Genomic DNA, 19,813 nt, shown 5'->3' with positions numbered 1-19,813 from the left:
TAATCTTCAATCATTAATATAAGCACTAGATGTAACAGCATTATTTTAAAGTTCATGCCTTTTTTTTAAATTGCTGTCAGAATTAATTATGAGTCTCTATGTGAAGTACTATTTTGGAACTGAATAAAGTTTTACCTAATAAAGTGTCTCATTATCAATAAAATGGTGCATTGGACTACCACTTCCAAAGCTCTACCCATTTCTATATCTTGATTTAAATTTTACATTCACTTGATTTTGCTACAGAATGGGGGTTATGGTTGCAGAATTGCTTCCTGCACAACTGTAAAGGGAGTTGATCTCAATGGTCACTGACCTTTTAACCCAAATTAACCACTTGAATTCTTCATGGTCCCAGTAGATTTATCCAGTTGCTGCAGCTCATTCTGCGTCTGGACTGGATATGTTTGTACTTCGAAGATGAAGGATGGCCAAATTTCGGCTTTCTCCAGCCCAGGCACTCACGGGCTGCAGTCAGGGAGAGAGGCCAGTGCTGTCACACGCACGGGAGGTGACGGCAGCTGTGACAGGAGGGACTGCCAGGTGTCACCGCTGCCAGTTCCGGAGCAGCGCGGCGGGATGGTCCGGGCTGTAGAGGCCATCCCAGCCCGGTACGCGGGGTGCCGGCGCTGCCCCGGAGCAGAGCAGGGCTGGGCAGTGCCCTCAGAGCGCTGCGTGCCCGCTCCTCGGCACCGGCACCAACCTCCGCCAGAGACCGGTGTGCCCTGTCCCCGCACTGCCCTGTGCCACCACCGCACGGCCTGAGCCGCTCCACACGCCATGGATTACCCCCGTTATCCCTGTGCCACCACCGCACGGCCCGAGCCGCTCCACACGCCATGGATTACCCCCGTTACCCCTGTGACATCCCGCACACCCCGCACCGCCTCTGCACAGCCTGAGCCGCTCCACACGCCATGGATTACCCCCTACACTCCTGTGACATCCCGCACAGCCTGAGCCGCTCCGCACGCCATGGATTACCCCCGTTATCCCTGTGACATCCCGCACACCCTGCACCGGCCCCGCACACCATGTACTACCCCCGTGAAATTCCGCACACCCCGCATCGCCCCCGCACGGCTTGAGCCGCTCCGCACGCCATGTACTACCCTGTACACACTGTGACATCCCGCACACCCCGCACCGCTTCCGCACACCCCGCACAGCCCCCGCACAGCGTGACCCGCTCCGCACGCCATGTACTACCCCCGTACACCCTGCGACATCCCGCACACCCCGCACAGCTCGACCTGCTCTGCGCGCCCCGCACCGCTCCGCACGCCATGTACTACCCCCTACACCCCTGTGACATCCCGCGATTTCCCCCACACCCCGCACCGCCCTCGCACAGCCTGACCCGCTCCGCACGCCATGTACCACCCCCGTAACATCCCGCACGGTCTGACCCATCCGCACCCCCATGCCCGCCCCGGGCCCGCCGCGCTCTCCCGCAGCGCCCCCTCACGGCCGCCCCTCGCCCCGCCCCGCCCCGCCCCGCGCGGCGATACCATTCGCCTCCCACCGCGGGGGGAGCCAGGCGTTCCCACCCGCACAGAGGGGGAGACGCGACCTTTAAGTATTTTTTATTATTATCATTATTGTTATTCACGATTTTCTCTCTCTCTCCAAATAGATTTTCTCTTTGATTTCAACTGTGGTACATGTCACAGCTTTGGGGCTTTTATTTTAAGTAGATAAAGGTAATTTTTTTTTTTCAGATTGAAAGGTACGGAGAAACGGAGCTTTGGATGGAGGATAATGCACAGTAGGTCAATAGTATGGACCAGCAAGGGATGTAATGAAAATCCAGGCAGAAACCTTCTCCAGGGCACTTCTACACACTTGCTCTTATAAAATCAAGCAAGGTCTTAATGATAAAATAAAAAGCTCTAAAGAAAACCCAGATAAAATGAACATGGGAATCCTTTTTTAAAGGATAGCTGTGCCCCCAAAAAGTCCCCCAAAGTTCCTACCCACCCAAAAAAACCCCTGCAAAACCAAAAGAATAATTCCAGAAGGAACCATAAAATTAAAGGCTTTGGGAAAACACCACTAAATGTGGGAACAAAGAGTTGACTCCTCATTTTCAGTAAGTCCCATATTACAAAGCAAATCTCCACAGAGACTCAGCAAGAGAAATGTATCAAGTACTTGTACCAATATCCAAATTCTTGGAGTCTTGTTCCAATCCTTCAATGGTGTTCTGCAGGGTGGTAAGGCAGGAGGGTGTCATTTCTTCTGCCACCTCCACAGAGTTGGAAACAAGAACCAGATGTTAAACCACTGATGGGAAAAAGGAGCACGAACTCCAGAGTAGGCAATTCCTGAAAACACAGAAAACTGAAATTGATTCCCAGAGGATGGCAGTGCTCAGACATGTGCCTCCCATATCACTGCAGACATTCCCTGTTCTGAGGAGCTTGATGGGATTGAAGAGTTCACAAACCCAGGCCTGATTAAAGCCCAGAGAATTCAGCACCATATTTCTTTCCCACATGCAAAGTCAATTCAACTCTGGACCCTGCACATGGTTCAAGAGGATTTTGGGGTTACACCTCAGCCAGCAAAGGCCCAACCACACCTGGGGCTGTGGATTTATATCCTTGAACCTGCCCAAGTAGAATCATTTCTTTTAGACCTACAAAGCTCTAGAAAACACAGAAATTTGTTTCAAAATGAAAAGAGTTCATAGCAGTCAGCATGATGAGTTTCTAACCCATAGTTTCTAAATCACAGAGTATTCTGAGTTGGAAGGGACCCACAAGGATCACCAAGTCCAACTCTTAAGTGAATGGCCCATAAAGGGATTGAATCCACAACCCTGGCATTTTTAGGACCACATTGTAACTGAGTTAATCTCAGGGTCATGCATGTTATTCCATAGGAAAACCATGGATGACATGAAAAATAAAAGCTTAGAGATTCAGTTTAAGAAAAGGTAAATTATTTTAAAAAAAGCAAAAGCTCATGAAGTCGTAACTTCATAGTAAAAAAGAGTATATTAAAATGATTTGCCCCATCTTTACGTAGAGATTATACATATTTAAAATACTATTTTCCAGGTAAACATAATAAAAACATTATTGAAATAGCAATTAAGATATCCTGCATTTCAAGATTATTTTTAGAAAGTTGCTTTCCCAGTACACTGTTTTCAAGTATATCAGTCAGGTGAATCAGTCAGTGGTATAAAAAGCTTCTGGTTTTTCTGCTGCATTGTCTTCCCCAGCCAGTTTCTCCTGGGCATCCAGTTCTCATTCTGCAAGCACACCAACTCCTGTTTCACTGGATTCTTGGATTTGGAAAGGGCACTTTTCTGTAGACAAAGGGAACTGCAAGCAGCAAGGGCCTCAGGTGCAGCCAGCTGCTGGCTCAGTCAGAGTCATCACCACAACCATCGCTGCCCTCGGCATCGCTGCTCTTCTGCAAAGCAAAACACAAAATGCTTTGTCAGTGCTGCATTCTCACCCACACACTGACCTGAGTCACAGACACTGATTCAAACTTCTCCACAAGTGTAAGAAAATAGCCCTGGGTCTCAACTTGATACTGTAATAAACACCTCCGGTGGTAAAGATGCTTCTTGGAACAAAAAACATACTTGGGATTACAATTACCAGAGAGGAAATGTCTTCTTTTTACAACATTTACAACTCCTTAATTACAACCTGCAGTATGTGGGAAACTTAAAAGTGGGGTAGTAACATTAAATACTGATATTTAAAATAAATGCAGATGAGACAAGTTAAGTGCTTTTTTATGCAAGTCCCTCAAAAGCTAAGCTTGTTCCATTGTCTAAAGGCAGATTTGAGAATTTTGTCTGCTGCAGAGAATTTATGTCCAACCTGTATTGCAGACAAGCCAGGGCTCACTAATACTTGTTTAAAAGTGAAGTCAGTTACACAAAGCAGTACTAAGGAAAAGCTACAAATGTTAGAAACTTGCAAGGAGACTGAAGTCAGAGTTCTTCTCTGGGAGCCACTCCTTCAGGAGTAAGGCAATATGGTGAAGGACCCCCAGTTAATTTGGGGGGTTCATGTATTTTTCTGAAGCAAGTACTTTAGCCGATATGACTGATATCAAAGCATTTTTACAAAGAGAAGCTAGCATAGTATACATCTGTTCTATATATCTATAGCATATATCCGGCTGTATTTATCATTTTTTTCCCCCTCACCACCACTTGCTGAACACAGCGAATCCCACAAATTTAACACTGGCCATTTAATATCCTACTACAAAACAAATTCCAAGTCACTCACACAGCAGTTGACTTCATACCAGCAAGCACAGCTCACTGAAGTGCAAACAGCCTGCAAAGTCTCAGCAGAGTCTGTCATATCATGCCTTATTTATCCTTCCCAGACAGCTTGTGCTAACTGTGATGCCAAACCCAAACTTGGTTGGGTCTATCAGCAGGGAGCAGAGCTTGCCTCCTTCCAGGAATATGGCAGGGATTGGGGACCTGGCAGCACCAGGTGCTGCCAACACCACCAGGTAAAGGACTCTGAGCCACATGGTCTCTTTGGGTCCCATTTAAACAAACCAAAGTGGCTTTTTCCATGCCCTTCTGTCACAAACAGCCCTCTCATGTATCCAGAATTCAGAAAAAAATTACCACAAGTACAAAAATAACCCTGAGAAACTTATGGTGTCTTGCCTGTGCTATTCAACAAGGCTTTAAGTTTTATATCATGCATAAAATGGCAGAGACATAATTTTTCTCCATGTCTCCATCTCCAACATTCTCCATTTGCTACAAAATAAAGGTAATTTTAAGCATTTTGTTAAATGAAAAAAGGCCGTTATTTTCTTCTGAGTTGCACAACACAGAAGTTTTAGCCCTGCCCATCATTCATCCTTCAAGGACTTGCCAGCCTTTAACAGAAATTTCCTTTTTGGCAAAAATGTATTCTCACAGCTTACAGGAGTTCCTGTTGGCACAAATCCAATTCCACAATATCCCAGTTACTCAGAACTTGTTCTGACGGCCTATTTTGAGCTCATGGCAAATTAATTTAAAAGGGTTGGTCCTAAATTTCCCTGATCCCAAACCTTATCTGGTAATAAAATGAGAATTAGCCCAAAATCAGAGAATACAAAAAGCCAGCAGGTATTTAAAGCAGAATTGTCAACCTGAAACCTAGACTCCCAAACACTTTCACAACAGCAAAGGCTGGCAATGTGTCCATAATTTCTGTTGCCAGTTTATGATTATGCAAATTGCTTGTGCTTAAAGCTTTCCTTCCTCCCTCCTCCCTGTAAAGCCCTGCAAAAACAATGCTCTGTACAGTTCATTCCACTATCATCAAGTGCACAAGACAGAAAAGATTATACACATTTCATACTCCACATGACTGTCATTTCCACAGCATTTCATGGAAAACAAAAATGGTACAAAGGGAAAAGATGCTTCAACTTGACAGCTGCCATTTGTAAAATAATGGCTTCAATCATTACCTTTGGATTTTTGTTGTTAGTTTGCACCTCAACAGCAGAGGAGTTGAAGTCATGAATGGGGAGGGTTTTTAGCCAGTTTGCCATGGATTTCTCCTCCCTTTCAGTGTTGATAATGGTAGGATAGATGTACTGCTCCTTGAAAACAGCAATCTTCTCCTCCTCCTCTGTCCACTCCAGTGGCTCATGCAGCCCATCATTCCCAAAACGCCTGTTGTATTTTTCAAAGTGCACTTTCTCCAAAACCAGCCCAAGTCCTGGGGCTTTGGGGACATCAACCTTCTCCTCTCCCCAGCTGCGCTCCATGATGGACTCAGCAGCATAACCCTTCACAATTGCTATCACCAGCCCAATCATCTTCCTGATCTGGTGCATCATGAAACTCTGACCTTTCACTTGGATCACTGCAAATTCCATGTTTTCCCTGACAAAGGGCTCTCCACAGTACATCTCCATGATGTACCTCTTGGCACTGGGGTCCCTGGGGCCCTTCTGTGATGTGAAGTTGTGGAAGTTGTGTGTCCCTTTGTAGCAGGCCAGCAGCTGATTGACCCTTTCAAGGGTCTCTCTGTCCAGCCTATAAAGCTCCTCCTGCACTTCATGGTCCTTATGGGCAAAGGCAAACGTGGGCAGCATGTAAGAGTAGGTTCTGGCATCACATTTGTTCTTGGAGTTGAATCCCCCAGTGACTCTCTTCAGGCCTGCATTTAAAAGTGACATTAGGCTTTTGAATCAGGAGGTTACAGATTGATTGTGATCTCACTCCTACCAACAAGAATATTTTTTAAGCAAAATATAAACAAAAAGTAGATTTGTTCAAAAGAACCCAAATTTCAAGCGAATAGAAGCATGTTAAAACTAAAACCCTTATAAGTAAAATTATAGAGACCTTCTGCAGGAGAAAGCTTTTCTTGAAAACATTTTCTCTGCCCATTTCAGTGTTCTTACCCAGAATTCTGATGTGAGAAGGAAGATGATTATTGATCTTTTCTAAAATGTCATCTATTAGCCTGACCTTCAGTGACACAATCTGTCCAGCTGCAGACACACCCTGTAAAAACCAAAAAACACAAAACTCCACATAATTATGTACTTTGGAAGCTCTAACACTTGCAGAATTGAAATAACTGAATAACAAGTTCATTTGCTTGTACTTTAATTTAATAGAGGACAAAAGGAGAAGTTTCAAGGAACATTCACTTGCTGCTGGGTCTCCTGTGGACAATGCTTTAGCAGTCCATCCCAGCAGCAGAGCTGTGTAAAGCCCAGAGCTCAGGAGAGCACAGCCCTGCCCAACCTACCTTATCTGTCCGAGCACAGCGCTGGAAAGACATCTTCTTCATGTCCTCCCCGTGGTTCTCTGGGATGCATCCTGACTGAACAAGGGCACAGACTAGGTCATCTTCTATGGTCTTGAACTGTGAAGATCCCACGTTTCTCTAAGAGGCCGTATGTAGTAAAAATAAGAAATGAACAGTAACGGGATTAATGAAGATCGGGATTTTGTTAAACAAACATTGCTGTGGAATTTCTTTAAAAGTCTCCCCTTTGCAGCCTTAAGAGCCATTCTCTAATAAACCTAACGGTATTTTACCAGTGTTAATAAAACATCATTCTGATTTAGCTGTTACTGTTACAAATACGAGCTCATTTCTAATTTCACTGTGCAACACTCCTGGAGGTTCTTGGTGATTCCTTCAAATGCATGAAACAGCACCAATACTGCCCCAGTGCCTGCAAGTCAGCAGCTGCTGCTCCAAACCCAGCCTCTGCAAATTTTTCTTCCAGAAATTAGATTGGGTTCTTTTGCTCAGTTCACCTGATGTGCCTGTAAGCATGATGTTTACTGCTGGTGAAAAAGCCTCCTTTGTTGTGTAAGCATGAAAGGCTCCCTTCCCTGTCTGTGTGCAAGATTGTCAATTATTCCCTGGAGCTTTTGAAGCATTCTTCAAGTGTATGGAGCTTGCAGTACGTGGAGGGGAGCAGCAGATGGAGCAGGATCACCCTCTCACTGCCAGCTCTGTGCCTCAGACCACCCTGCATAGGCACGTCTGATGCTATGACAAAGCACTGTCCTTACAATCATCAGAGATGCATCACTGACCTTTTAAAATTAAGTTATTACCAAGCCATTTGAAGCCATTCACACACTCTTCCTGCCCTGGTTTTTCACACTGCAAATGCTCAACTGTTTCCCGAGCCGGGCACTCTGACTAAACCTAACAGACTCCAAAACAAAAAATAAGCTGGAGATGCTGCTTTGCCAAACCACATACTTGCATGCCATGGTAGCCTTTCCCTGAATATGCCATCAACAGCACAATCTTCCTTTTGGGTAACTTCTTATTCTGATCCTCTGCATCTTCCTCATCCGCGCCACTCTTCAACTTTTTGTTCGGATGCCCGTTTTCTTCCAGTCTTTGAACCACCTCGCTGCTGCTGTTGAGTCTCTTTGTCTGGCTGGCAACCGCTGCTATCAAATCCTCAGCCATTGTAAGAACCTGCAGGGGAAACAACCGCAGATGGGACGAGCATGAACGGCACGAAACTCGGGCAGAAAGCGACAGCACACGAACAACTCTGAGGAAGGAAGGGCGAGCACCCCTGTTCCCCCCTGGGCCGTGACACCATTCCCTGGAGGAGGCAGACAGGGCCTGCGCTGCCCGGACACCGGGCGGGCCGGCTGGGAAGGCCGGCAGGGCGAGCGGCGATGGCCCCGCCCGGCCTGACCCGGCCCCGGAGCGGGCAGGGCAGGGCCCGGCAGTACCCACGCTGCGCTGCCGCGGCCCGGCGCACGCCGCGCTGCCCGGGGCGGAGAAGCCGCAGCTCACAACCCGGAGCCCCCACCGCAGCATGGCCCCCGGAGCCGCCGGGCGGGAGAGGCCGCGCCCGCCGCCCTCAGCCCCGCGCCCGCCGCCGCCGCCACCACTTACGCGGGCGCTGCGCAGCGACGGCGCCGCGCGGGGCGCGCACGTGCGCGGTACGGCGAGCGCGCGGGGACACGGCGGGGCGGGCTGAGGGCAGCGGGGCGGGCTGAGGGAGGCGCCGGGAGGGCAGCGGGGCGGGCTGAGGGAGGCGCCGGGAGGGCAGCGGGGCGGGCTGAGGGAAGCGGCGTCCGTACAGCAAACCGAGCCCTTCCCGGAGCTCCCTCTCAGTGGGAAAACGGATGGCGTGTAAAGCCAACTCTGCTCCAGGGTTCCCAGCATGAGAGCCCGCCGTGCTCCAGTGCTGGCGGTAACCGGGGTCTGGGCATTGCCCTGCTCAGCCCCACCTCCTGCACACGGGTTCCAGCATACCCCAAAATTGTCATATTGTTAAATAAATAAAAAGCAGGGGGAAAGGCAAACTGACATTCCGGCGGTACCTGGTGGCTGTGTAAGCAAAGCAGCCCATTTTTCCTTTTCCATGGGAAACGGGCGCTGACAGCGCTGCAGTCCCGGCGAGGTGAGGACAAGGGGAGGGGAAGAGCTCACAAGGCACACAGGTCTGCGGTAACAGCTCACGGTTCCCTTCCCAGAGCGATGTCACATTGGTGACATCCCCCTTTCCACACACCTTCTCTGTGTGTCGGTGTCAAGCATGGGCACTCTGGCTCCACTTCCCCTCAGGTTTTCCTCCACGCAATCCTTGTGCTCATGTTTCGTGCAGCAAATTTTATCTGCAGTGATGCACTTCATGGGGGAGCTGAGCTCAACAGGAACCCTTACCAAGCCACAGCATGGCCCTCCCAAAAAGCCAATTGCACCTGAAAGAGTTTTTGTTCAAGTGCTCTGTAGCTTGGTGCTACCCATGGGTTCCCTGGCACACTGTAATGTTATTGTAGGACAGCTCCATTTATCCGTTCAGATGGAACATGGAAAGGTTGACACTTCCAAGCGGGCCAGATTATCACAGGCCTGTTATTTCAGCTAATAAGGGGAAGAAATGCAGCACGTCCTTTTCCGAACTGACACTTCTGAGTTATTTCAGGAATGGGATGGAGCAAAGGGAAGATTTATCACAGGGTCCCAGCTGCACTTTGCTTAGAGAAGTGAGAAAAGATGGCCTGTCACAGTGCAGTGCTGCTGCCAAGGGAAACAGGAATACTAATTTCTCTATCACTTCAATCAGGGCGTCTGAATCTCTTTTTGCCTCATTTCCTTAGGAAGTGGATCTTATGCAATTGTCTGTCCACCACAATCCTTCCTCCTCCTTCCCTACCCTGATTTCCGAGTTTGGCTCATTTCAGTAAATGTTAGAGAGGGAAGAAGGAGCCAGTCAATATGGAAAACAGTGATGGGATAGGAGAAAGACTTGTATGGATATCCCATGAAGGAAAAAGCTTTCTTATCCCAGCTCCTTACCCTTCTAAGACCAGTGAAGAAGCTTCAAAACAGGCAGCACAAGCTGTGCCCTTGACCTCTCACAGCACGCACTACATCTTCCTTTTTTTAACTTATCTATTTTATCTTGAAACACCCATGTATAATTTATTTTATCTTGCTAAAGGCAAGGGGAAATCGACTCGCCAGAGTTGGGAGAGTCAGAGCCTCAGGAGGTCCCGAGTTCACTCGGCACTGAAATCAGCATTGTCAGGGCTCTCCAGGTGCCAACCGCTTGGGGCTTCACAGACACCTGACCCCTGCGAGCGGGCAGCAGAATGGCAGCAGAATGGCTGCAGAACGGGGTTTTAGCCTGCTTTTTGAGGCACTTCATTCCATTCTCCCAACCTCGCCAGCGCTGCTCCTCGCCCCACATTGCACAGGGAGCCGCCTGCAGATGGGGCTCTGGCAACGCGCGCCGCCGCCTCCCAGTGTCCCGTGTCCTGGGGACAGCCACAGCCCTGGCCACACAGGGTCCCCTGCCAGGCAGCCACCGCTGGCACTGCTCCCACTCCTCCCAGCCCGGGGACACTGCGGGCTGTCCCCTCCGGCTGGCAGAGCAGAGCCCATGGCCCCACTGCAGCTGGCTGTCCCCTCCCTGAGCAGCCTGTTCTTCTCCGCTCTGGCAATGGCACCCAGCAACTTTCTCATCTTCCTCCCTAATACCTGCTTTGAAAAAGGAGTATTTATTTCAAGAGGATTTGATTTCAATTCACAGAGAAATAAATTTTCTTTTAAATCAATTTAAAGGGCTCCAAGGAAACCTTGTGTTATGGAAGAGGCTTCCTTCCAATTGTTTTCTCTTAAAGGGAAGGAAAAAACTGCTAAACTGATGTCATTTAAGGGCTTTGCTACACAGCACTAGAAGTTCAGGAGATACCAAATGTTGTAGTTAAAAGCCATTTACATCCATGTTGGGAACTGGTGACATGCTGAACTCAAAGAGCACCTTATTCTGCTCCTCCCCAGCAGTTTTATATTGGGCATTAGCTGGAAACATGAAGAAAAATTATGCACATTTGGGAATTCAGTTACTCTCTGATCATGGTAAGAGGAAACCTGTGTTTGACATATGCTTCAGCCCCTTCTTAGAAATACACTATTTAACATGTTTTGTAAAAGCATTCAAATCCCTTGCCAGGTTTCATCTCCCAGGAGAGGGGGTGGTTCTGACTCTATTGTCCCTAAAAAGGCTGTTTTTAGAAAGAAATGTCCCAGGGAAGTTTACATCTCTGCACTACGTGCCATTCCTCACCCAGGGAATGGCACCCATGCTTAGTGCTACATTTATGGAAATAAATCTAAATAAATCCAACTGCTAGCATTTCTCTGGAGAGCATGAGGTCCTGCCCTGCAGAGCTATGCCAGGGTATTGTCTCCCTGCACAGAACCCTTCCCCTCCTGGAGTGTAAGGTGACCAGGCACAGGGGGCCCCTGCAGAGAAGCCAACATCAAGTTAAACACCAGAGAGCTCGAACATGCTGTGAAGGAGTTAACTCCTGGTGAAATAAAGCTTTAAAAAAGCTGGAAGCAGAATAATTGATCTTTGTATGGCCTAGGTTCAACACCCACCCACCCGTTTCTGCTTCCTTGATGTCACTGTCACCTCTGATCTTTCAGAGTTGAATGAGTGTGTTTTTGCTGACGTACTTACCAACAACTAAATATAAAATACAGGAACAAAGCCAAATGTGCCCTGGAAGAATTGCTCGGGTTTGTTTTCTCCTAGAATCAACAGCAGCATGACGTCACAATCAACATCCAGAAAGTTGTGCAATTTCCACTGGTGCTTTTGAACTGTCCAGGTCCCATGGTTCAGTGCTTTTAGAAGAGAGTGTGTATTTCTGTTGTTGAAGTTTTCCCAGCTAGCACTTTCCCCCTCTGCTCTGCTGCCTGTGAAAGAGTCCAATGGACTCAGCAGAGAGTTCTCTACACAGCCATGTGACACAGTGGTCCATCTTTCATTTGGCTACAGTGTTTTCACCTTTGAAATTCTTAATGGGCAGCTTCAAAAGAAACCCCCCTCCCTTACCCTCAGCATCAGAAACTTTTTCATGTATGTATTATGTACTACTATCCCATGCTGCAGGGAACAAACATACACAAGGAATTTTCTACAAAAGGGAAAAAATGTTAAAAAAAACCCCAAAAAACCCAGCACAAATCCTCAAAACACAAAGACCCAAGTGTGCTGAGCAGAAAAAAAGAAACAGCAGCATTTGTGATTACTCAGCTCTCAGCAGCTTTCCCAGGGCTGCCGTGGGGTCTTGCCCAGGTTGTGCCAGTATTTTTCAGCACACAGAAGTGCAGTTTCTCAGAGTTGTCCCCAGCACTGATGGTGCTGCAGCTCTGCAGGGAGAAAGGATCGGCTGTCCCTGCATGTGAGCCAGCATCAACAAGAGCCCAGCGTTTCTAGGCAGGGCCGTTCTCACAGAGCAATTCCCTGGGGTGGGAAAGGCAGGGGCCAGAAACAGAGGTTATAAACAGGACAGAGCAAGAAAAAAAAACAATTCCAGCTCATGGTAAATGATGATTTTGAAATAGGATTTTTTCTTACAAAACCACGACACTGTGGGCTGATGCTGCATCACACAGGCCTGCTGGACAGGACTTTCCCCAGTGATGCTCATGGACAACAAAAACACATGGAGTTCAGCAAGTGGAGTTTTGGGAAATGTTTGGTGGAATGATGGCATTTGGCCTCTGAAAGTTTACAGCTGTGTGGCTGAAATTTCTGTGGCAAGAATGGAAGGACTGGACTAATTAATTCAGCACCTCTCCCACATCCCAGATGCAGGGCTTAGCTTTTCCTCCTAGAGTATTCCAATCCAGACAGAATGGGCACCTGTCCTGCACTGAAGTCAGGACCAACACTCAGCATCCCACTGTCCCTTCTGCCATGTTCAGAGACCTTTGGCAAAGCTATGTGGGCAAGAGAATTCTAAGCCATGTGCCTGCTCTGTTCAAAAACCAAATTGCAATGCATACAAACACAGCAGGAAAATATTTAATGTGAATTAAAAATACCCAAATGTTATCATGATATCACACTTCAAGTCTTTTTTTTTGTTCAGCAACAAGCTTACTGATTCTGACAGTATAATCCTACAAATACTGAAATATGGATGGAATTTAAGCATCCAATTGGCTGGGAAGGGTTGGGGCTCTGCTATAAACTTGTGACAGGTCCTAACCACTGCAGGAGGAGAGGAGAGGTAATATGGACAGAAAACCATAAAAACCAGGAATTGCAGCTCCCACCCAGCAACTGGCTTCAGCTTGCCCAAATTCACAGGCTTCATGTGAATTCAAGGAAAGGTGGCTTTTCTGCCCCAAGCTTCACCTGCTGTGGTAAGGGGGCAGAAAACAGCCCTTTTTTACCCAAAAGTCGAGGCAGGTAGAACCACACACATTATAAAGGCCTTGCTCAGATGCCACATGAACTGGGATCATAAAGGACTGAAAACAGGCCACTAACAATTTCAAATCAATTTTATTGTCTTAAATTGGTGTTGTACAATTTAAAGCAAAAAAAAAAAAGTCACACAAAACACAAATAAAAAATGTTGACAAAGTATCAAGCATTACCTTATAAAGAACATCATCATACGCTCTCACAAACCTGAAGGTACGTGTAATCAGACTGAGGTTTCCTGAAATCTATTAAAGACGCCTGACACAAACGCTGCAACAGCAACAAAGCCATGACAATAGCAGGTGGACTACACTAGCAACTTCAGCAATGGTTGGGGGTTGGTTTTTGGGGTGCTTTCTTTCTTTTTTTTTTCTTCTTTTTTTGCATACCTTATTGTCTACAAAGCAATAAATATTTTTCACCAAAAAAGTTGGTTTCACGCTACATGCAGTTAGATAAAAAAGAAAGTCACCAAAGTGATGGCAAAATAAATCACTTTTCTTTTTTTTTTTCCTCCCCTGCTTTTGGGGTTATTTTGTGTGGATTTTTGTTGGTTTTTTGTTGGTTTTTTTCTTTTTTTTTTTTTTAATTCAAGCACAGTGGCTAAGTTTCAAGTATTGAGAGAAAAAAACATATATATACACGTTTGTGTTTGTGTGTGTATCTCTACCCATGCACACACATACACACACACACACACAGCCTTGCATGTATATACACAAACACATACATATATATCAGTTGTAGGTCTGTAAACCACAATTTTTAATTTTTTTTGGAGCAATATATACTTGTATACATTGAATGTGGACGATTTTGATACATTCAAGTAATGAAGTACAGCTGGAAGGTTAGTGCTGAGCTTGCCACACACACGGCTCACTGGGGCAGCAGATGTGGGGCTGGGCTGGGCCTCTCTGGGGGCTGTGCCCGAGGTCTGGGGTGCAGGGCTTGGTCTTGCAGAGTCAGTCCTGGCTTGGTGCTTCCGTGCTGCAGCGCAGCCCTTTGCACAGCTGGCCAAAGCCTTTCTGCAGCAGTCTGGGTCTCCTCGGCATTGCTGTCCACAACAGGCTGGGGGGGTTGGTTGGTTTTGTCTTCTTTTTTTTGTTTTCTCCTTTTTTTCCCAGGCACAAGCACAAATGGCCACAGAAGCAGCAAACTGTGAGCCAAATAGTGAAGCATTTGTGAAAGCTACACTTAAAGCTTCCCTGGTTGGGGCAATTGGAAATATTTTTAAATTTCTTTATTGGCACTTCTGCTCTGTGAACAGAAACACCCATGTTGCCAAATGCAGTGCCAGCTCCAAAGCCCATGAAGTTGCTCCTGAAACTCTTGCAAAGTATCACACTGAACATGCCAATCTTGAGAGGAAAAAAAAGCAATGAGGACTTAACCACCATGTGCAAAATATTTTTAGATCCCCAAAAACTAAGCCTGAGGTTTCGAGTTGCTTTCAAAGATGCTTTTCTGCCCAGCTCTACCACAACACTGCCACGACTCTGAACTCACACTCATCTCTCACAGACAGATGGAAGGCAGCAGCTCCCCTCTCACACACATGCTCACAGCACCCCAAGCCTCACCCAGAGCTCCAGCCACTCGCACCCGCAGTCGCATTTGGCTACAGAGTCTCCTTGAAAGAAATGCTGAACGTAAAACTGAACGGGATTTCTTTATAAAAAAAAAAAAACAAACCAAAAACCCAACAAACAAAAACAAAGCAGCAAGTAACACTTCTTTAAAAATGCGTTTCCAAGTGTGTGGGATCCTAACGCCTGTTCTTCAGCTCTTAAAAAGCATGGAGCTTTGTAATGACTGTCCTTAAAAGAACATTTAAATAAAAAACAAATCTTGGTACTGCCAGACTGCAAGTCAGCTTTTCCTGGTGTGGAGGAGGAACAGCACAGACTCTGCAGTGCTCTTTGCCTCACACTCACGAGATACAGTACAGTTAAATACGTACAGTTACACACAAACCATATCAATATCAATATATATTCACTCTTAGGAATACATATTAATATACGCACACACGTAGTGCAATAAAACAACCAGGAAGCAAGGAAAGGAATAAAAAGAACAGCATTCCTAACAGTCGTGATGTTCCTGGGTTGTTGTGTGATGCAAAGTCAACTTCTCAAAGTTCCCATAGTGTGTAAAGTGCTCCTTTGATTCACAAAGCTAGTGTTTTCAGTTTGGGGGGCTCCAGGGAAGGGGTTATTGAGCCAACAGCTGAAAGCAGGACAGTGCTAGTGCTTCCTCAGGTAGGAACGTGCTGACAGGAGAGCTCAACAGCCACAAGTCTTTCACATGGATCCCTCTGAGCCGGGGGACCAAGGGAGGAACAGATTCATTTTGGCTTCTTACAAACACAGGAGCGTGACCCTTTCTGTTGCCCTCCTGTTTCCTGCACAGCCCCTTTCCCTGTGTTCTTTGCCCATCCAGGCAGGCAGACAGGGAGCCCACACAGCAGCCATGAGATTTCCAAGCTTCCCAGCAGCCACACGTCCTCTGCCTCACTCAGCGAGTCTGTTGAGGTGGGAGCTACTTCACAACGCCAACTCCCTCCTCTCCAAGCACTCCAAGGCATAAACACAAGGACAAAGGAGAGAGTGGAGGGGAGCCTCCAGTAGCCAGGGAGCTTGAAGATGCCTGGCTCTCAGCTGGGAAGGGGAAAGTACACAGACTGGCCTTTATGTCTGAATGACACACTCGGACATCAACTGAAGCCAGCAGTTTCAGCACATCCATTGCCTGCAATGGACACAGCACTGGAATACCCTGTTCTTAAGCAAGAGGGATAGGCAGCAGTCTTATCCTTCAAAGTGCTGGGAAGAAGCAGACTTCTATCCTTCACTCCCTCTGACAACGAGGGAGACCTTTCCACATCAGCTATGTCTTCACCCAGGCCTTTGGGCAGGGAAATATTTGTGCTTGCTGCAGTCACACGTCCCCACAAAGGAATCTGAGTCTGTGGAACAACTTCCCAAAACGTCCAAAACCAGAACAGTGAGCAGTCCATCCTCCAGGTGTCCTACTGCCAGAGTGGTTTCCCACCACAGCACAGGCTGTAGGGGACAAAGCAATCAGCTGGGGTGAGTTGTGTGAAGGACAACACCACTGGAGTCAGGCACAGAACCCCGAGAGCAGAGCTGACAGCCTGCGCTCGATGCACAGCTTACCTGGGGAAAGAAACAGCACAAGCAATCAGCTCATTCTCCTGCCAATGTAAAGACCACTGCTGGAGACTGAACAAAAAAAGGGAAAACAGATAGCAGAATTTCAACAGATTTAAGCAGAACTTTGAGAATCATCAGCAGGTACTGATGAGGCCAGTGAAGACCTGACCAGAAACACCCTGCTGGGAAGGGACTGGTCAGAGGGTTCAGCAGTCACAGACCTGACAGTGAAACCTGGGAGGCAGCAGTGCTGACAGAGATATCAAGATTTTATAAAGGATGACCATTCTCTAGGAAGAATTTATTCACTCCCAGTTATTGGAGCAGCTTTTTCCAGCAGGCAGAATGGCTCAAGGGTCTCCAGTGCCATTTGCCATGGCTTACACTAGGAGAGCCCATCCAACATCCAGCTCTCATCACCTGAGCCCAAGAATCTTTCAGAAGCTCAATGTTTGATGGAATTCATGCCTCTCACAGGAATACTTGCTGTATTTCTAGGTTCATCGTTTTACTTTTCAGAAATATGTAATCATAGACCTGAGATCTAACATGAAACACACACCCACTTCTGCCTATCAGAGAACAGCTCAATTGGGAAGCTGGAGCTTGCAGTACCAGGATAACAGCTGGGAAAAGAAATCTATTACATGCATTAACTGTATCTCTGGATCAAAAGATGGGATCTAGGTTTGGTAAGAAACAGTACAACAGAAACTACTTAGTATTCCCTATTCACCTAGCCCTCCAGTACAACACACCACCTGCCCATTTCCCTTTGTTCTCCTCCAGTGAGCCTCCTGTCAGCTGTGAAAGTTGGTGATAATTAACTGACTGATTGCCTGGGAGCCAGAGATCTCTCATTGCCTCTCCAAGGGCTCTGCCTCCATGGACAACCAGAGCTGTCCAGTGCTCTGGATGCTGGCCTGAGGCAGGCAGTGGGTGACCAGCAGAGGGGACAGGCACATGGTCTGCCAGCTGTGGCCACGGGAACACTGCTGGGACTGCTGCAGGTGGGCTGGGATGGCTGTGGTGGAGCAGAGCCCAGGCCAAGCCAGGCTCCTACAGATGATGGTTATTCCCCATCCCCTCTTTCCACCACCCACAGCAAGAGGTGACAGAGGTGATTAAACCCCAGCCTTAAGGGCAGGGAAAGTGTGCTCAGAGCAGTGAGTCAGTCCTTTCCCCTCCAGATGGAGCAACAGCCCTCAGGGGACAGGGGGAGCACTGGAGAGGGGACAGCTCAGAGCAGCAGACTGCCTGGGAGAGGAGGGCCAAGGACAGCACAAAGGTCAGAGCTCAGCTTTCACTGCCACAGCAAGCACCTGCTGATGAGAAGAGTTTGTGTCTCAGGGCTGGGGAACCAGGCAGGTGAGCAGTCCTGGTTCAGACACGTGCTGGAAGGAGCCCCTGCCATGCTGAGCAGCCATCTCTGCCCTGCAGCCACTGCAGGTTCACGCTCCCAAGTGCTCTGTGCAGAGGGATGGTTCTGGCTGGAAACCAACCCCAGGCCCCTGCTGCTGCCAAACCACTTCGTTCAGCGAGTTCTTTCACACATCCAAAGTTCCAACAAAGTGCTGGCTACTGCTCTGCATGGGAAGCTCTCAAAATGTGGCTCAGAATAAGGACCTGCATTTCTAACAGTTTTTCTGTTGGAAAAGCAGGAGGCCAGGCTGTGAGGAGCTGTAACAAGCCAAGAGATCTCTGCTATGTCCACCAAGATGTAGCCAAAGGAAAAAAAAATGGTGCTGGGGGCTGAAATTTCTGATCCACGCACCTAAAAAGCCCACATGCTCCAGAGTTGGGGAAATAACAAAAAGTCACCTAATACTCACATTTACTGATGTTTTCTATGTCTCCCTGTTCAGTGATGATGTTCAGGAGCCCCTCCATTAGCAGCAGAGCCTTGTGGTACCTCTGTGCACAGTCCTCTCTGTGGTGGAACATCTCATCCAGGGCTGCAGACTGCACCTGAGAGCAACAACCCAGTGCCAAGAGCTTACTCCCAGAGCAGACTCAGCTTTCCCAGCTCAGTCCCTCAGCTGCATGGACACCCCTCCTGCTCAGCCTCCAGATGGAGCATCATGAGGGGAACCAGCTGCTAAGGGCACCAGCAGGAACCACAAATGCCCAACACTGCCCTGTGCTAACCCCAGTCCCAGGCACTGTGGGTTTTTACCATTTGCACAGCGTAGCTGAAGATGAGCTTCTCTGCAGTGATGCTATTGATCCGATCCATGAGCTTCTGCTTGTCCAAGAAGAACCTCTGCAGTCTCATGTTGAGGCAGTGGCAGGAGGATACACTGGATTTGTAAAGCTCATTCAGCTTCTTCACAACTACAGTAAAAGAAAGAAATACTTCAGAAAAAAAATGGTTTTTACTCACAATTCTCCCCGTGTCTCCTAATTTCCATGTGCAGGACCCCAAAGGATTAACCTGCAGACAAGAGGGTTCTGTTAAAGCCAAGAGACTGGCAGGAAAGCCCTGCACCAAAAAGGTCTTTTCCCTTTCCTCTGTCACCTTCACCAGTTATAAGCCTGCACATGGCAACTCCTACACAAGTGTGGTTCACCTGAGGCCGGGTGTATTTTTGTTTCCCCCAGCAGTCACAAGGCAGGAGCAGTTTGCTCTGCACAGGATGTGTCACACACCAGCAGCAGAGTCAGAGCTTCTGCTGCTCCATGGGTGCTGTGCAGGGCTGCATGGCTCACACGTGGTTGCTCCTGGAGTGTGGATCAGCAGCACTGACTAAGCAAGGGAATCTCTCCTGTCCCACTAAGGAAGGACACAGGTGGCTGTGAAAGGCCACCTCCTCTCCTGAAGCACAGGTTAGAGAACAGGGAATCAGGAATCAGATATGACTCTGAGGGATTAAATAACAATCCACAACTGCAAGGGATGCCACAGGCTGAGTCTCCCTAGCTACATGGCATGATCTACACAGAGTACTGAACACAAACTCCCACCAACATCTGATGAGTACTAACTCCTACACACACATTTGAAAATCCCCATGCTGCATGAAACAAAGACAAGCCAGCCTTGCCCAATTCCCACACACTGAAGGAGAAACAACACTACAAATCTAGAAGCTGCAATCTGTTCTGAAAAGAAGTGATTTATTTGGGTTATGACAACTTTCCTGTTAGCCTGAACTTGTGGAAGATGTGTAGCTAAATCTGGTGTATTTTGCTCCACACTGCCTGCTACAACAGATGTGTGCAATTCATATTTAACTTCCATTTTTTTACACCCCATCCCAAGGCAGCACTTTGCAAAGACAAAGCTCTTGGGGTAGGTGGCTGGTGGGTCAAGTATTTCAAGTACTTCCAAAAGCTCCCTCAGTAATGTTACAATGAGAGTTCAAAAATTATTTTTTTCTAATCATTGACTCACAGCC

At 47.6% G+C, this 19,813-nt stretch overlaps 3 protein-coding genes across 29 annotated transcripts in view; all 3 read right to left on the bottom strand.

The window, feature by feature from the left end:
- EP400 (E1A binding protein p400) overlaps positions 1-1,243 on the bottom strand; it is a 57,898-nt gene extending 56,655 nt beyond the window's left edge. For 13 of the 22 annotated variants that reach the window (XM_077187999.1, XM_077188010.1, XM_077187992.1 and 10 more), the window contains exon 1: positions 317-1,242. The gene's annotated coding sequence lies outside the window, so the exon portion shown is untranslated. Of the gene's footprint in view, positions 1-316 lie in introns of all 22 variants that reach the window. The other 9 variants (XM_077187995.1, XM_077188006.1, XM_077188008.1 and 6 more) reach the window with 2 other exon arrangements.
- Positions 1,244-2,983: 1,740 nt separating this feature from the next.
- On the bottom strand, positions 2,984-8,474 carry PUS1 (pseudouridine synthase 1). Of its 4 annotated transcripts, none has more exons than XM_077187802.1 (6): positions 8,394-8,474; positions 7,737-7,961; positions 6,762-6,899; positions 6,409-6,511; positions 5,464-6,161; positions 2,984-3,426 (listed from the first exon to the last, which is right to left on the bottom strand). In XM_077187802.1, the coding sequence occupies exons 2-6, from the start codon at positions 7,950-7,952 to the stop codon at positions 3,376-3,378; spliced, it is 1,206 nt and encodes a 401-aa protein (XP_077043917.1). In that variant the 5' UTR covers positions 7,953-7,961; positions 8,394-8,474; the 3' UTR covers positions 2,984-3,375. The 4 variants fall into 4 exon arrangements, with proteins under 4 accessions (XP_077043917.1, XP_077043919.1, XP_077043916.1 ...); XM_077187804.1 differs by lacking the exon at positions 8,394-8,474 and adding an exon at positions 8,308-8,374; XM_077187801.1 differs by lacking the exon at positions 8,394-8,474 and adding an exon at positions 8,232-8,372.
- Positions 8,475-13,801: 5,327 nt separating this feature from the next.
- The window catches only part of ULK1 (unc-51 like autophagy activating kinase 1), a 75,823-nt gene continuing 69,811 nt past the window's right edge, over positions 13,802-19,813 (bottom strand). For all 3 annotated transcript variants that reach the window (XM_077187582.1, XM_077187581.1, XM_054646068.2), the window contains 3 exons: positions 18,592-18,749; positions 18,248-18,383; positions 13,802-16,418 (listed from right to left, as the gene is read on the bottom strand). In XM_077187582.1, the coding sequence (XP_077043697.1) occupies positions 16,363-16,418; positions 18,248-18,383; positions 18,592-18,749 (350 nt within the window). In that variant the 3' untranslated portion in view covers positions 13,802-16,362. The remainder of the gene's footprint in view (positions 16,419-18,247; positions 18,384-18,591; positions 18,750-19,813) is intronic.

This window comes from Agelaius phoeniceus, chromosome 18 (assembly GCF_051311805.1).
Source record: "Agelaius phoeniceus isolate bAgePho1 chromosome 18, bAgePho1.hap1, whole genome shotgun sequence".
Classification (NCBI taxonomy): Eukaryota; Metazoa; Chordata; class Aves; order Passeriformes; family Icteridae; genus Agelaius; species Agelaius phoeniceus.
The sequence above is the reverse complement of the archived record's forward strand: the minus strand, read 5'-3'. Positions and strand labels throughout refer to the sequence as shown.

Excerpts from the sequence above, each read along its gene's own strand:
- PUS1 (XM_077187801.1), bottom strand. The coding sequence starts at position 8,315 with ATGCTGCGGTGGGGGCTCCGGGTTGTGAGCTGCGGCTTCTCCGCCCCG. Across the intron at positions 7,962-8,231 it reads CCGGGCCGCGGCAGCGCAGC|GTTCTTACAATGGCTGAGGA; the intron begins GTGGGTACTGCC and ends TTTCCCCTGCAG. Across the intron at positions 6,512-6,761 it reads GCTGTGCTCGGACAGATAAG|GGTGTGTCTGCAGCTGGACA; the intron begins GTAGGTTGGGCA and ends TGGTTTTTACAG.